The sequence below is a fragment of the Balaenoptera ricei genome, chromosome 8 (assembly GCF_028023285.1).
Source record: "Balaenoptera ricei isolate mBalRic1 chromosome 8, mBalRic1.hap2, whole genome shotgun sequence".
Classification (NCBI taxonomy): Eukaryota; Metazoa; Chordata; class Mammalia; order Artiodactyla; family Balaenopteridae; genus Balaenoptera; species Balaenoptera ricei.
In genome coordinates this window covers 74,019,263-74,033,735 of record NC_082646.1, presented here as the reverse complement: position 1 = coordinate 74,033,735, position 14,473 = coordinate 74,019,263, and the positions used below count along the sequence as shown (strand labels likewise).

General features: G+C 50.5%; 1 protein-coding gene across 12 annotated transcripts in view; it reads left to right on the top strand.

Annotated features, from left to right (window-relative positions):
• The window catches only part of PLEKHA7 (pleckstrin homology domain containing A7), a 208,344-nt gene that overhangs the window by 168,706 nt on the left and 25,165 nt on the right, over positions 1-14,473 (top strand). For all 12 annotated transcript variants that reach the window (XR_009504660.1, XR_009504661.1, XM_059931196.1 and 9 more), the window contains 5 exons: positions 91-613; positions 1,379-1,465; positions 4,081-4,134; positions 13,843-13,911; positions 14,087-14,167. Coding sequence is in view for 10 of the 12 variants with exons in the window: in XM_059931196.1 (XP_059787179.1) it covers positions 91-613; positions 1,379-1,465; positions 4,081-4,134; positions 13,843-13,911; positions 14,087-14,167 (814 nt within the window). In the remaining 2 variants the exon portion in view is untranslated. The remainder of the gene's footprint in view (positions 1-90; positions 614-1,378; positions 1,466-4,080; positions 4,135-13,842; positions 13,912-14,086; positions 14,168-14,473) is intronic.

The following is a 14,473-nucleotide window of genomic DNA, read 5'->3' as shown; positions in this document are numbered from 1 at the left end:
GCCTGGCTTTGTGGCTTTGCCTAGCTGTGTTTCCAGAAGCCCAGCAGACCCCTTGCTGGTCCTCTTACCTGTCCTCTCCTTTCTCCTCAGCCTGCCCCTGGACCAGACCCTTCCTCGCCAGGGTCCCAGCCAATCCCTGTCCTTCCCAGAAAACTACCAGACTCTTCCCAAGAGCAGCCGACACCCGTCAGGGGGCTCTTCACCCCCTCCCCGCAACCTGCCGAGTGACTACAAGTACGCGCAGGACCGAGCCAGCCACCTGAAGATGTCGAGTGAGGAGCGCCGGGCACACCGGGACGGCACCGTGTGGCAGCTCTACGAGTGGCAGCAGCGCCAGCAGTTCCGGCACGGTAGCCCCACGGCGCCCATCTGTGCGGGCTCCCCAGAGTTCGCCGACCAGGGCCGGAGCAGGAGCATGTTAGAGGTGCCCCGCTCCATCTCTGTGCCTCCATCTCCCTCGGACATCCCTCCCCCGGGGCCCCTGAGGGCCTTCCCACCCCGGCGGCCACACACGCCAGCAGAGAGGGTCACTGTGAAGCCACCGGACCAGAGAAGGAGTGTGGACATCTCGCTGGGCGGTTCTCCCAGGAAGGCATGGGGCCACACCACCAAGGTGAGACTCCGGAGGCCCTGCCAGGCTGCTGGGGGCCCAGCATTAGGACGTTAGGAGCCTCACATGGTTTGAACACAAACTTGAGCGATGTAGGATAATGACAGGTAACACTTATGTAGTACTGTACTTTAGCGCTGGGTGTAGCGCTAAAGGCTTTAATTCTTACAACACCCCTATGAGGTAGGTGCTATTATTTCAGGTTTCCCCCGCTATCTGAAGGTAGAGTGTTCCTATGAAACCTTTAGTAAGCCAAAGTGGCAGAAAGCGAAGAAGCAGTTACATTTTCTGTGAAAGTGAAAATCCCCTTTGGATTTTGGTTATCAAAAACAGGTGCTAAAGGTAGGTCTTTTGTAAAATCAAAGTGGCATAAAGCGAACTTTTGTAAAGCAGGGGATACCCGTGTGCCCATTTCACACGTGAGAACTCTTAGGCATTAAGGGATGAAGTTACTTGCACAGGGTCACACAACTAGAAGCCTGCTTCCTTGCAGCTTGGAAGGCAGGGAAAGATGTCTGTGTTTAACTAGTTCAATTATTTATAATAACCTGACTTAAGTTTTAACTCCGGAGGGGCTCTCACAGTTTGTCATTGTCATAACCTGGTGAGAAAGATGTGTATCCCAGTTTGACAGATGAAGAGAGTCTGAGGCTGAGAGAGGTGCCGTGCCATGTGCTTGGCTGCCCTGGTAGTGAGTGGCAGAGGCTCTGGCCCCCGCCCCCCTCCACGCCCGGCTCTCGGTGTGACTTCCTGTCTCCCCTCCTGCAGAACTCCTCTCATGTGGACCGACGCTCCATGCCCTCCATGGGTTACATGACCCACACTGTCAGTGCTCCCAGTTTACATGGAAAATCGGTAAGCAGCACCTCCTCTCCCCCTCCAGGTGACTGATCTTATCCAGCTTGCAAAGGGCTAATCTCGTCAGGGTTCTCCCCTGAGCCAGTCAGATGCAATCCCCATTTTAGAGATGAGGAAACTGAGGCTCAGAGAAGTCGAATGAGTTGCTCAGGCCCATCCCGCTGGCATTGGGACCTCCTGAGGTCAGCGGAAGAGCCTGGCGGGGGGGGAAGTGGAGGAGAACGTGGTGTTTATTCTCTTTGGGGCAGCATTTTGTCTGCAGCATTTTCCAGCCACCTGCCTTTTTCTCCGGTTAGCTCCTCTCCTTTCTTCCTGGTCTTTGCTTTGATTAGTTCACTGTCTTCAAAACTCAAGTCTGGGTGAGGTTGCACTGCTGGTGGCTGTTTCCTGATAAAAACTACTTCCTGCAGCCCCTTTTCTGCCGGTGCCTTTACTTGTCCTAATGACAGAATTAATGCAATAATTACTTAATGGTGTTACATCAATGCTGTGCCGGCACCGGGGTGAAGAGTAATTATAGCGTCGTGCTCCTGCGGTGGCTAATTTCCTCATGATGTGTCTACACACCTGCAGCTGGAGGAGCTCTCACTGCTTCTCACCCGGTTACGGCGGCACCAGGCCAAGTTGGCCAGGGTGCGAAATTTCGCCATCGGCCAGTTACTGCAGCACGAGCTGACCTTTCCCACCTGCCAGGTCAGCGCTGGTGGGCTCTCTCAGGGCTGGGGGCCACCCCGGGGACAGGGGAGTGACATGCTGGCCCGTGCTCCCTCGTGCCCGTGCTCTAGTCTGTCCTGCTGTCTGGCTCTCTCCCTTGTTCCTGCCTGTTTGCTTCTGGATGCTACTGCCAGACACCGTGCAGCCGTCATGGGGCCCACGCCCCTGTTGCTGGGGAGGAGGCTGCATGTGGTGTGAGGGACTGGAACTGTGGCTTCTCTGCCTGTGAGTAATGACTGCCAGGCTGGTGTGTGGTCATGTCCAAGGGCTGTGCTAGCTGTCATCCTTGTTGCCACCTTGGGTACTCCTTGGGATGCTGAGAGGTGTGTGTCAGCCTGGAGGGAGAAGGCATGGTGCCCTCTCATCTGGACAGTGCCCTGCTGACTGTCAGAGCATCTTCACACCCGTTATCCCAGTGAACTTCACAGTAGCCTGGGAGAGGTTAGGTAGGACAGGTGGGAAAGTGACTTGCCCAGGATCCCTCAGCTAGTGGAATGCAGGCTGGAGCCAGATTCCAGGTCCTGTCTGGCACAGTGTTCTAAACTGTTTCCAAGACATGAGGGGTTGCAGGCAAGCTCCTCGAGGAGTAGACAGACAGTCGTTCTCCTGGGCATCCCGAGCGTCTTAAAGAAGATGCTGGTCCACACGAGCCTGGTCCGCTGAGCTGCACAGAAGTAGGCGGAGGACAGATCTGGAGGTTGAGGGAATTGTCACTTTCCTCACCTGTCCTATTTTAGTGGGACCTGAGAGTTACAGGAAATGTATTTGGAAAAATGAATATAAGGGAGCACGTGCAAAAATCCTAATTTGTGGATCTGGGTGATTTTTAATAACATTGCTCTGTCCCTCTTGCTGCGGGACTGGGCTGATTGAGGAAGTAGGGATGGGTAAGGAGACAGTTTAGGGACAGAAATAAGATCTTGCAAACCACTGGTGTCCCTGGCAGTGGTCCTTCAGGCCTTCTCATGCTTAAAAGCACTGCCTGAACGTTTTGCATTATTTCTTTTTGTTTGTTTTACATCAGAGCTCTAAACTCGGATCACCTTCCTAGCCCTGGCTTGCTTTGGCTTGCTGAGAGGCCTCTTAGTTGGCTGAGAAAGTGCCTGGACTGTTTTTCTTAAGCTTTCGTAGCCCTTCTCCCTCACAGTTAGCTTCTGTGATCCATTACATAGGAAGCACAAGTTCTAGGAAATCAAAGAGTCTTTTCCTTATTCTCACTGTTCCTGGTAATTATACTGAAGAACTCAACAGACTGTCAGAGATGACACAAGCAGTCGGGTCTGCCTGGACCTTCCTTATCTAGCTCCTGACCCAGCCACCTTGGCTCCATGCTCAGCAAACGGAGCCAAAACTTCCAGGAAACTTTCTGCAGCTACTGGTGCTTATCGTTCCAGAACCCAAGGTCAAGAGGGAACCTCCCTGGGTCACCTAGGTCATCTCCGTGCCTCTTCCAGGCATCCGTCCACACCAATCAGGGGGTCATTTTCCTTCATGCATGTGAAGTGGCCCAGTGCAAAGGTTTGGAGCGTAGCATGTCCTCTTCCAGGTAGACCTCTCTAGTTCTGTCTCAGGAGCTCGCCTCTGCCTCAGCTGCTCTGCTGTCCTGGTCCTCTGGTGGGATGTGTGCTGTCTCCCTCCTCCTCATCAAACTGTCCCCAGCCAATGGGGGGAACAAGCTGGCTTTCCCCACATGGTAGACCTGTGAGATCCACCATGCTGAGAGAGCCCTGAGCTGCACCGAGACATTTGTGCTTCCTCTGTGGCCTGGATGTGCTGGTCTGCTGTGGTCTCTTGTCCCCGAAGCTGCACAGGTGTAAATGAGTCACACGTGAAGCCCTGAGTTGTGGACACCTTCGGTGTTCATAACTGGCTTTTTTCTCTCTCTGCTTCATTTGAAGGCTGACGATACCTACCTCCAGCTGAAGAAAGACCTGGAGTACCTGGACCTAAAGGTGAGTGGCCTCAGGGGTCTTGCTTTCCTGGGACACTTACCTTTCGGAGAGTGTCAGCCTCATTGGAGACCAGCCCCAAAGCCAAAGGCCTTGCAGGTCTTACAAATCTGGGTTTCAAATGAAGATGTCTCCTGTCTGAATCAGAAGGGGGATTTTTTGTTTTGGGGTTTTTGATTTTTTTCTTTGGTTGCTGTGGCTTTTGGAAATTTCTTTTTTAAATTGAATATAATTGACATATAACATTGTATTAGTTCCAGGTGTACAACATAATGATATTTGTATATATTGGGAAATGATCACAAATCTAATTAACATCTATCACCATTCTTGGTTATTTTTTCCTTATGATGAGAACTTCTAAGATCTACTCTCTTAGCAGCATTCAAATATGCAATACAGTATTGTTAACTATAGTCACTATACTGTACATTACATCCTCATGATTTATTTATTTTATAACTGGAAGTTTGTACCTTTCAGAAGAGTCTAATTTCTTGTAGCCTCAGACTCTGGGCTTCTCTCAGTTTCTTGTGAATTCTGCTGTAAGGTCTCTGGCTTCCAGAATGAGGGCACAAGATCTTGCTTTCTTCCTGTCCTTGGTTAGAACCACAGGGTTCCTCCAAATAATAACCAGTTGCTTCTTCAGAGCCTCCAGTGGGGCGGGGGTGTGTTTGGTTCACAGGGTGCCACTGATGTGTGTTTTCAGGCACAAGCAGTTTGGTGGATTGTCTGGTTTTGTAGTTGGGGGGTACCGGAGGGCTCTGAGGGGTACCGGAGTCTCCCCTCCGTGTTTAGGAGATGAACGTCGGGCCCCTCCCTGTAGGTGATGAAGGTCAGGCTCTAAATCAGCCTCCACAGCACAGACAGAGCTGGGAAAGCTGCTAGAGAAGCGAGAGGCATTCTGCCTGGAAGAGGGCTGCTATTGTTCTGTTCCCACAGCTCTCCAAAAGCTCCCACTGTGAAAAGCGCTTCTTATGCCTGAGCCATGACTTAGACTGAAGGAATGTGACCTTTAATTAACTGCGGGTGTGAGAGGGCGGGCAGAGGGCCCTGCGGGAGGACACCCAGGTGACTGCGGCGGGGGCATGCCTCCCTCGGTCCCCAGTGTACCTGGCTTGAGATATTTTTAACTTGGGGATTGTCGTCCAACCTTGTAGAAGCAGGGTTATGAACATTAGGTCCTAAGGCAGCAGAGGAGGGGCCTCCCCACTCTGAGGCAAGATCAAGACCTTTGATTAGGAATCCCTCAGTTAACTTAGTGTATCTGGTAATGAGCACTTGTGCTATATCCAGCTCTGGAGAAGCTAGGGGGGATGGAAGAGAAAAATCGAGGCTCTCTGGCCTTGAGAAACTTCCAGATGTTCTGGGTTGGGGAAAGAAAGCGTCCTGAAATAACACAGACTTTTTTGCAATGAGCGTATAAAGATTTGTCTGGCCCAGTGCTCAGAGCTGAGATAGTGAGGATGACTGTGGCTGCAGTGCTGGGAAGCCTTCTGGAGGAGGTGGCGTGTGTCCAGAGCCTTGAAGAGCCAAGGGTTTAGGTTGGGTGACGTTAAAGGGAAGGGAACTGTGGGAGCCATGGCTGGAAAAGTGGGGGCAGATTGTCCAGGTTCCAGAGTCTTTCTAGGCTTTAGGAAGGAAGGTGCAGTGAAGAAAAGTCAGACTTGGCTTTCAGACATGAGCGACACAAGGAGGGTTCTCTCAAAACCAGGACGTTTTCTAGCTTACGTGGTAGTCAGGTCACGTAGAGCATGAGTGAGTAAGTATGGTAGTCAGGACTCAGTGCCCAGACGTGGTGGTGTGGGCCAGATGTGCAGCCCAGCCCTCCCTCCTGCACTCTGAACCTGGGTAGGTCCTTCCACCATGCCCACCTCCCCCATCTGACCTGGAGCAGCCCCGGGCCTCCATCTGCCCTGTGTACCACCATGTCCCTGTTCCCTGGCCTCACCATGCCCGGGGCCATGCAGGTGACACAGAAGTATTTGTAGAGCATCCACGATGTACCGAGGCCTGTGGGAGAGGCGTGGCTCACAGCAGCACAGGTGTACCACAAAACACTCTTCAGAGTGCTTGTTGCACGGTGTGAGGGAACTTAATAAAGTGCCTGAGCCAGAGTAACAGGAAATACCTGTCTTCTGATTCCTGTTTGTGTGAGATAGCCGACCTCACAGTTGGTCCTGGAGAGAAGATCCAGCTCAGGCTGGTTTTATTTAAAGATTATAGAACTTGAGCTCAATAAAAGGGATTTAGAGAGAGAGAGAGAAAAACTGAGGCATAGGATAGCAGAGTAGAGCCAGGAGTCTGTGTCCTCACTGCCAACAGAAGCGGAATAACAATAGAGGGTAAAATGTGTGTCAGTCACCATGTTTTACTTCTGTTAAATTATGTACCCGCGGCAGTAGCCCTATAAGGGAGGTGGTGTTATCTTTTTTTCACTGACTGCGGCTCAGAGAAGTAAATGACTCTCCCAAGGCCATGTTAGTAGTTACGGGGGGTCAGTACTTGGGAGCAGCTCTGACTCTGAAGCTGGTGCTCTTAATCACCCTGCCTCCCAGCCGCTCTTACAGTGCTGCTTCTACTACTGTGGACCCAAAGGGATTAAGTTTTTTATGGAGCTGAACTGGGGTCCTTCTGCCAGGAAATGTTTATGCTGTGATAGAGACAAGGTGCATCCTTGGGGTGTTTCACCAGCTAGGAGCCGTATGTGACCAAAACATTAACTAGTGATTGGAAGTTGTCAGTGTTTATCTTGAAAAACAGCTGTGTTGATACCAGAATTTCCCTGGTCTTATAGCTGCTACTCCAGTTGCTAAGCTCCTCTTAGAGAACCAGTCCCCCAATAACAGCACCAGCAGGTGAGAGACACTTGGCTTACCAGCAACATGGGTGGGAAAAGATGCTGGGGTTTGTGTTGTGTGTGAGTCATCATTCAGAAAAGCTGACATCACCTTGGCCTCCCTCCAAGAGACAGGCCTCCCTCCAAATCAGGGAGGCAGTGGGCCTGCTCTGCTCAGACCCAGCTGGGGTGTAGAGTTCCCACATGGACGTTTCACTTCAGGATCCAGACGAGGGAAGGGCTGGAATCAAAGGAGAGGTGATGAGGGGCTGCAAGAACTGTGGCTGAGGAGTGTATTAGGCGGGATGCTTTTGTTGGCAGGTATCCGAAACCCAAATCAGCCTGCTGAGCCACAAGGGGAACATACTGGTTCACGTAGCCAGGGCTGCGTTCCAGGAACTCAGGCCACGCCACCAACTGTTCTGCTTTCCACATGGGAAGAAAGGTGGCCACTTGCACACTCAGGTTGGCTTCATCCCAGCCGAGCCTCCCTGTGGAGTGAAGGGTGGGGGATTCCCTAATGGAAAGCAGACTGGGCAGACACAAGAAACACAGCAGCAGGCAGCACAGCTACAGTGCGGATGGTTGAAGGAGGAAGGGGCAATGCAGGCAAGACATAGAGACAGTCTGTAAAGCTCTAAATGTTACCATGTGTCTTCCGGGGCTCTGAGGGGCGATTAAGACAAGTGGATCACAGCTACATGTAGACCGGTTTTAGTTGAGTAGAAGAAAGACTTCTCTAAAAGGGCCACCACAGGTCATAGTGACCTCCCCATCACTGCGGTGCAGCTGAGGCCAGGTGAGCACTGAGTGGGATGAGTGACCGGATCAGGAAAACCCTCAGGCCCGTTGACTCTTGAGATCCTGTGACGTGCTAGACAAGATGAGCTGCCACGAGCCCAGTGGGGGTCCCTGAGACGAGGGCCTCGGAAGACACAATTAAATGGGCGCTGTAGCCCAGCCTGGGCGTGGAGATGGCACCGAGCACAGCCCCGCTGTGACCAGCTTCTTGTGAGAGGTCCCTCCTGGGTCCTTGTGGGGAGAGGTAAGCCTCTCTGGAGAAGGATGGTCTCCCTGCCCCCACCAGGTTGGCACAGGGTCCCCCGCGTCCCTGTCCCAAAGGCCACAGACTTAAGGATCCAGAGCCCATGTCCCCTCCGCCTCCATCAGCTGATGCTTGGGTTCCAGAACCCGTTGGTGGTGTTTGCCCACATGTTGTGGAGCTTGGTCTCCTGAAGTGAGCATTCCTGCTGGGGTGCCAAATGAGCAAATAAAAGCAGACTCCACTCTCTTAAAAGATGCTCTGTGTTAGTGTCCTCTTTGGAAATGTTTACTTTCCTGGCAGTTTACTTGGCAGTGCCAGGGTGGAAAGGATTTCACGCTGATTAAGCATCTGTTCTTGCCTGGCAATTTTGGGGCACCTGTTGTTCATTATCTCACTTAATCCTCTCAGCACCTTTGAGCAAATAAGAATTATTATCCGCACCTTACTAATCAGGAACCCGAGTATCAGAGAAGTAACTTCTGCAAAGTTATGCAGCTGAGATTCGAACCCTGTGACTAACTTCACACCTGCCTCCTTTCTTCCGTGTGCCATGTACCTCATCTGCCCTGAAGTTGCATTCGCTGAGTTGTATTTCTGGCATTAATGTTCTGCTCTTCAGAACCCTACACCGGAGCCAGGTCTGAAAAGGGGGTATGAAGGTTCGCTGTTGTTTACGGCTTGAATTGTTTTTATGCATCTGGGAAGCACAGCTGGGAAAGTGAGGTGGGGGGGAGGGCACCTGCAGCCACACAGGTGGTGCCTTTTAGGTGGAGCAGATTGAAGTCAGCCCCAAAGGGGCTCTTGTCCCTAGTGAGGGACGTCATCAGTGGCTCCAGGTGCCTGGCCTCTGGACTTTTCCTGACAGAGCCTGAGATCTGGGCTTCTCTGTTCAGAGTCTGTTTCCAGTTAGCTTCTGGAGCAGAGTTCTTAAGTCATGGTCTGGAATACCATCTATCTCAGAATGATCTGGGAGCTTGATAAAAACTTGCAGATCTGGAGGGTTCTGTTGAATTAGAACCTCTGGAAATGATGCCCAGAATTCTGTGTTTTTAAAATCAAGCTCTGGGGTGATTCTTGTGCACAGTAAGCGGAGATCTTTTATTCTGAAGAGAGATTGTTAACGCTGGTCATGAACTAGAGCAATGAATATGGATGCTTGGGTCTTACCCCTTAGAGACTCTGATTTAATTGGTAATACTCAGGTATTACTCTTTAAGAAAGAAAGACACTCCCTAGGTGTTCTAATGTGTAGGTATGGCTGAGAAACATGGTTTAAAAGCAGTGGTCCTCGAAGTGTGATCCCAGATGAACAGTGTCAGCAATTCCTGGGGCTTTGTTAGAAATGAGCAATCTTGGCTCCCACCCCAGAGCTGCTTAGTGAGAACCTTTGGAGGTGGGGCCCAGCAAGTCTGTATATTCCCAGCCCTCCAGATGATTCTGAAGCATGCTCAAGTGTGAGAACCATTTTTTAGTGGAGTGCTTCCCACTCCTGGCTGCACATCAGACTCACCCAGGAGGGCTTTTCAGAATCCCAGTGCCTAGGCCCCACCCCAGACCAATTACATCCAAGTTTTCTTGGAGTGGGACTCAGGCATCAGTCTTTTAAAGCTCCTGGGTGATCTCAGTGGTGGAGGCAGGGTTGAGATCCATTGTCTTAGTGGGTGGGGACAGTTCCCTCTCAAAGGAGCTGGAAGCATTTGGCATCATGGGTAAGACATAATGGTTTAGGTGTGGAGGCGAGGGTCTGAGGGACCAAAGGTGGGTGGGGCTGAGACTAATGCATGGCTCCACTCTAAACTACAGATTCAGTATCTTACAGTATGTGATGGGGGGAGGACAGAGGAAGAAGCAGTCCCCTCTTGCCTTCAGTGGCAGAACCAGGAAGGACATGGGCACTGAAATCAGCACTCTCACGTAAACTAGCCTGCACGAAGATCCTTCAGGCAGCGCTTATGATCCCCCATTTACGGATGAGGGAACTGAAGTCTGGAAAGGTCCACCGGCTGGGAGGCCGCATAACCAGACTGAGACACACTCATTTGAACTGCACAACACACATCCTCCTTAAGGTTTCCCCTTGCCAGTTCCCCAAATTCTGGCTCCTTCAAATGTCATTTGATGTCTTACTTGTTACGATTTGTTGTATTTGCCTTTTTGTTTGGAACAGATAAAAAATAATGAACCTTTGATCAACGTGCTTTACAAAGTGCTGAAGAAGTCAGCACGGGGCTGTCGGCCCAGGAGAAGCGTAAGATGATCTGATCTGTATCTCCAGGCGGGGCCATTCCATTGCTTCTGGCTCAGTGCCGACTCCATCACTTGCTTCACCAGGGGCTCTCCTGACCGCCCCCAGGCTTCCTGCGAGTCATTTCGGTTTATTTTCTGTCTATTGAAGCTCCCTCAGCGTTTTGGCTGGTGCACCAGGCTGAGCCTCTCATCCGTAGTGTTTTGTGACTCCATCATTTGTGCTGCCATTGGGGGTGGGGGGTGGGGCTTGCCTAGCTTGCCACCAGCTTGTGTTATGTCCCCATTCTCGCTCGTCTGCCTTCATGGTGGGGGCTGCCCTAGAGCCTGGGTTCCTTGGGAGGGAGCAGCAGTTTCTGGTCACCTTGGAGGAGCTGGGGTGTCCTGAGATTCCACCGTGGCCCTGGGATTAGGGTGGCTCTTCTTCAGGGCAGGGTGTTGATGTTTGAAAACATTCTGGAGCTGGACTAGAACAAAACGCCCACCTCCCCACCATCCACCCCTTTGAGGGATGCAGAGGTAGTGCCCGAAACGTGGCCAGCTTTTATAGCATTCCAAGGGAGGCTGCAGGTTGGAAAGCAGAAGCTGTATCCAGTCATCTTGGGCCCTGCATATAGGTGTCTTGGGATGTGCTGGAGGGGAGTAAGATGCCTGGGAGGCCTTTAATTGCTTTCTGATGTGGAGACTCTTTCAAATGGATGAGTGCCCACTAACTTTCGCTTTTTCTGGTGACAGAGGTGCTAGGGACCCATAGTTGATGTTTTGAATGGATTTAAACATAGCTATCACAAAGTGCAATTTTCAAAGGAAAATTAGATGTAATATACTGTTTGTGGCTGTGTCTTAGAAGCCTCAGCTCTCTGGAACAAAGCTAAATTCAGAAGCTTAAAGGGCCTATGAGTTGTGTAAACACTGTCACGAAGCCCCTGCTCTAAAGCCTGTGGCCTTTACTCCACAGAAAGAGGTCTCAGGCCCTGAGCACAGCCAGCTCACCTCGTTTTGTCACATTCACAGACTCACTAAGCAAACGCTTCTCAAATATCCTCAATACGCCAGGCCCTGGGCTGGGCTTTGAGGATACAGAGAAAATACATCACAGTCCCCACAGTCCCTCCTAATTAGGTTATTGTCAAGTGAGGGGAGGCAGAACAGATCATCTACTAAGGCCCATAATAGTGGCAGACACAAGGGGTGGGAGGATGTCCTGTGATGGGTACCAAACCCAGATGGAGGGAGGGAGACAGGGAAGAGCAGCAAGTGTGTCCCTTCTGCTGAGTTTCTAATCCTCATAGACTCAGTCATTTGAACTCCTAATTCATAGCACCTTAAAAGGGGACAAAGACGAAGTTACTTCTTAGGAAAGAGGGAGTGCTCATATCCTGAGAGAGAGAAGAAACATTATAAGTCAATCTGAAATGGAAATGAAAGCGCAGAAATTTGGGAGCATTTAGCTAGATAGGCAAATAGTCCTAAACACGATCGTCTAAGAAATTCTATATTACTGATTTTTGTAATGACTCTGATTCATCCCCCAAAAGGTTGAATTTATATTCAGTGTTCTGTGAAGGTAGTAAAGGACATACTTTTAGAAAGCTTTCCATCAAAAAGTTTAAAAGACAGCTTTCTGAAAGTGCCCTTTTTGTGCAGAAGTACCTCATTCCTTGCCTGATGGTGCTGGATAAATGAGGCATTGCTCAGTTAGACTCTCTGCCTTGCTATTTCAGTATCGAAAACATATCATTTGGAAAAAGCTTCAGTGACATAAAGGGAAGAGTTTTGCTAAGAGGAAAAGTCCCCAAAGCATTATCTCAATTTGAAAATGATTTCTTCCTAGGAAGCGAGGCAAGGGTCAGCCCCTTGGAGGGTAGACAAGCTCACGGCCCCTCGCTTTGGCAAAGGACTGTGACACAGAGTGAAGACTCCCTTACCTCTACCTGCTAGGTTCCCGAGTCCTGCCTGGGAAACTCAAAACCTGCCCGGTGTTGGTGGTTCACCAGGATCAACTCCCCTTCCTCGCTTCCCCCACTGCGCCCCCTACCCTTGCAGGAGCCAGCATTTTTTGTGGATTGTTGCTGTGGTCAGTGTGTTCTGTGACTGTGTGTATGGTTGTATGTACACATAATTTGCCAGTTTGAAGAGCAGAATTCGGCTGGAGTTCTACTTTTTCTAGGACTGACCTACATGTATTTCCCTTTCACCTGCCTGTGAGGCAATAAAGCAATTTGCCGAGTGCATTCCGGTGTGCCAGGCCTTCCGTTCGGGGCTGACTTTACCAAGATAAAGAAGACAGTGGTGCCTGTCCTCTACTGTGCCGCCAAAGGGAGCAGGGGAATGGGTGGGGGCAGGTCTGCAGCCCAGGCTCAGCCTTCAGCTCAAGGCGTGGAGAGGGCTTCTCCCTTGACCTTCACCTTGACCTTTAGATTTGGGCACACGGTTGGCTTGAGTTTTGAGGGGAATGTTTGCTAATATATCTCTGCTTCTGATTCACACTCACAAACTTAATGGAGTAGGGAGAAAGTGAGGGCCATTTCTCCGGCAGCTGTGTGTCCCTCCATACTGGGACCCTCTGCATAGTGACTCTGCCATGGCTAGCTCCATCCTCCATTTCTCTGGTCAGATCTGCAAAATGGAGTTCAGCAAGACGGCCTCCCGTACAAGGGGCACGTTTGACCTGGCCATCCCTGACCATGGTTTGGCCATGGGGGTGCATCTGTGAAAAAGGTTCCCCCGCCCCTGCACAGTTTTTGACGAAGAAGGAGATTTGGAGGAGGAAATGAAAACATGGACTAAAAGAGTTAGTGTTTAACTTCGTAGGGGTCAGTGAGAGATGGGCAACGTGTCGCCCACACTGGGTCTAGGGAAAGATGGCAAATGTTGTGAAATTCCACTGGCTTCAAGTTTGGGTGATTTTTGTCTACTGCTTTGTGGTTTCCTTTCTTGAGAGGACAGGGTAGCTTGTAACTTGTATTGCAAGTACAGCTATTCAGGGATCAGTTGAAAACCTCAGCCAGGAACAATCCAGGTTTCTTCTTCTCTTGGCCAGATCCTCTTCCCAGATATCAGAAGAGTGAGGAAGGCTGATCTTAGTCGTGGGGAGGTGGGCTGTTCAGACTTCCTTGAAGTAAGGCTCAACGATGCCCAAGGGATTTGCTAGTTCTTCTTGGTCTACCCATCCTATGGCCCTGGGCGGGGTCATGGACTTCTGTTAATTATGTTTGACCCCAGGTTTAGTAGCAAAACTCTCTTATCAGTGGCAAATCTTCCAAGATTCATACTGAACTCACTTGGGGCAAATTTAAGCCTTTACAGTTGATGATACTGTAACTTGAAAGTCTGTGTTTTCTTCAATTTGAGAAATTTACAAGTACTACTAAAGGATCTCAGAAAGGTTTTCTTTTTTCCCTGAAATGAAATAAGCATAAAAATAAAGCAGGTATTGCCCAAGTTTTTGCCCTTTCCATGCCGTGCCCCTACCTGCCACTGATGAGACTTCCACACCTGTCCGTTGTAGGGGTAACTTTCCTTCTTGACTTCTGTTTCCGAACCCCGTGGTTAAACCTCCTTTAAATTGTTCACCTCCCAGATGACAGGCCGGGATCTTCTCAAGGACCGAAGTCTGAAGCCAGTGAAGATTGCCGAGAGTGACATTGACGTGAGTGAGCAGAGTGACGGGCTCACCCCTCACCTGCCTGCTGCCTCCAGACCCAGGGTGGGCAGCTTCAGGCAGGGTTTGGATGGATCTGTAGCCAAAGGCTTTTGGATCATGCTCCAAGGCCATGGCCTTTTCTCATCATCCCAGGCCCTCTCCAACCTGTTCTTGTTCACAGGTTAAACTGAGCGTCTTCTGTGAACAAGACAGGATCCTCCAGGACTTGGAAGACAAGATACGAGCCCTTAAGGAGAACAAAGTATGTATCGGTTTTGCATAATCTTGGGCTGGGTGGCAGGGGTTTTGTCATCCTGTGTTTCCTCAGTATAGACTGGACTCTCATGTTAGTACTGGACAGCAGATGTTAGTTTATCCAGAACAATGTCTTTGAATTTAAAGGGTATTTCTTGTGGGGTTTCTGTCTGAATGCAGAGGAAACCTTACAGGGAGACCTCAGCCTACTTATTATCCCAAGTACCACCTCCCTGACCTTGATTCTGCTCTGGGCCACCCCCGCCTCTCCCTGGAAGCCCTGTGAGGTGAGCCTGGGAGAGGACGGCTCCAC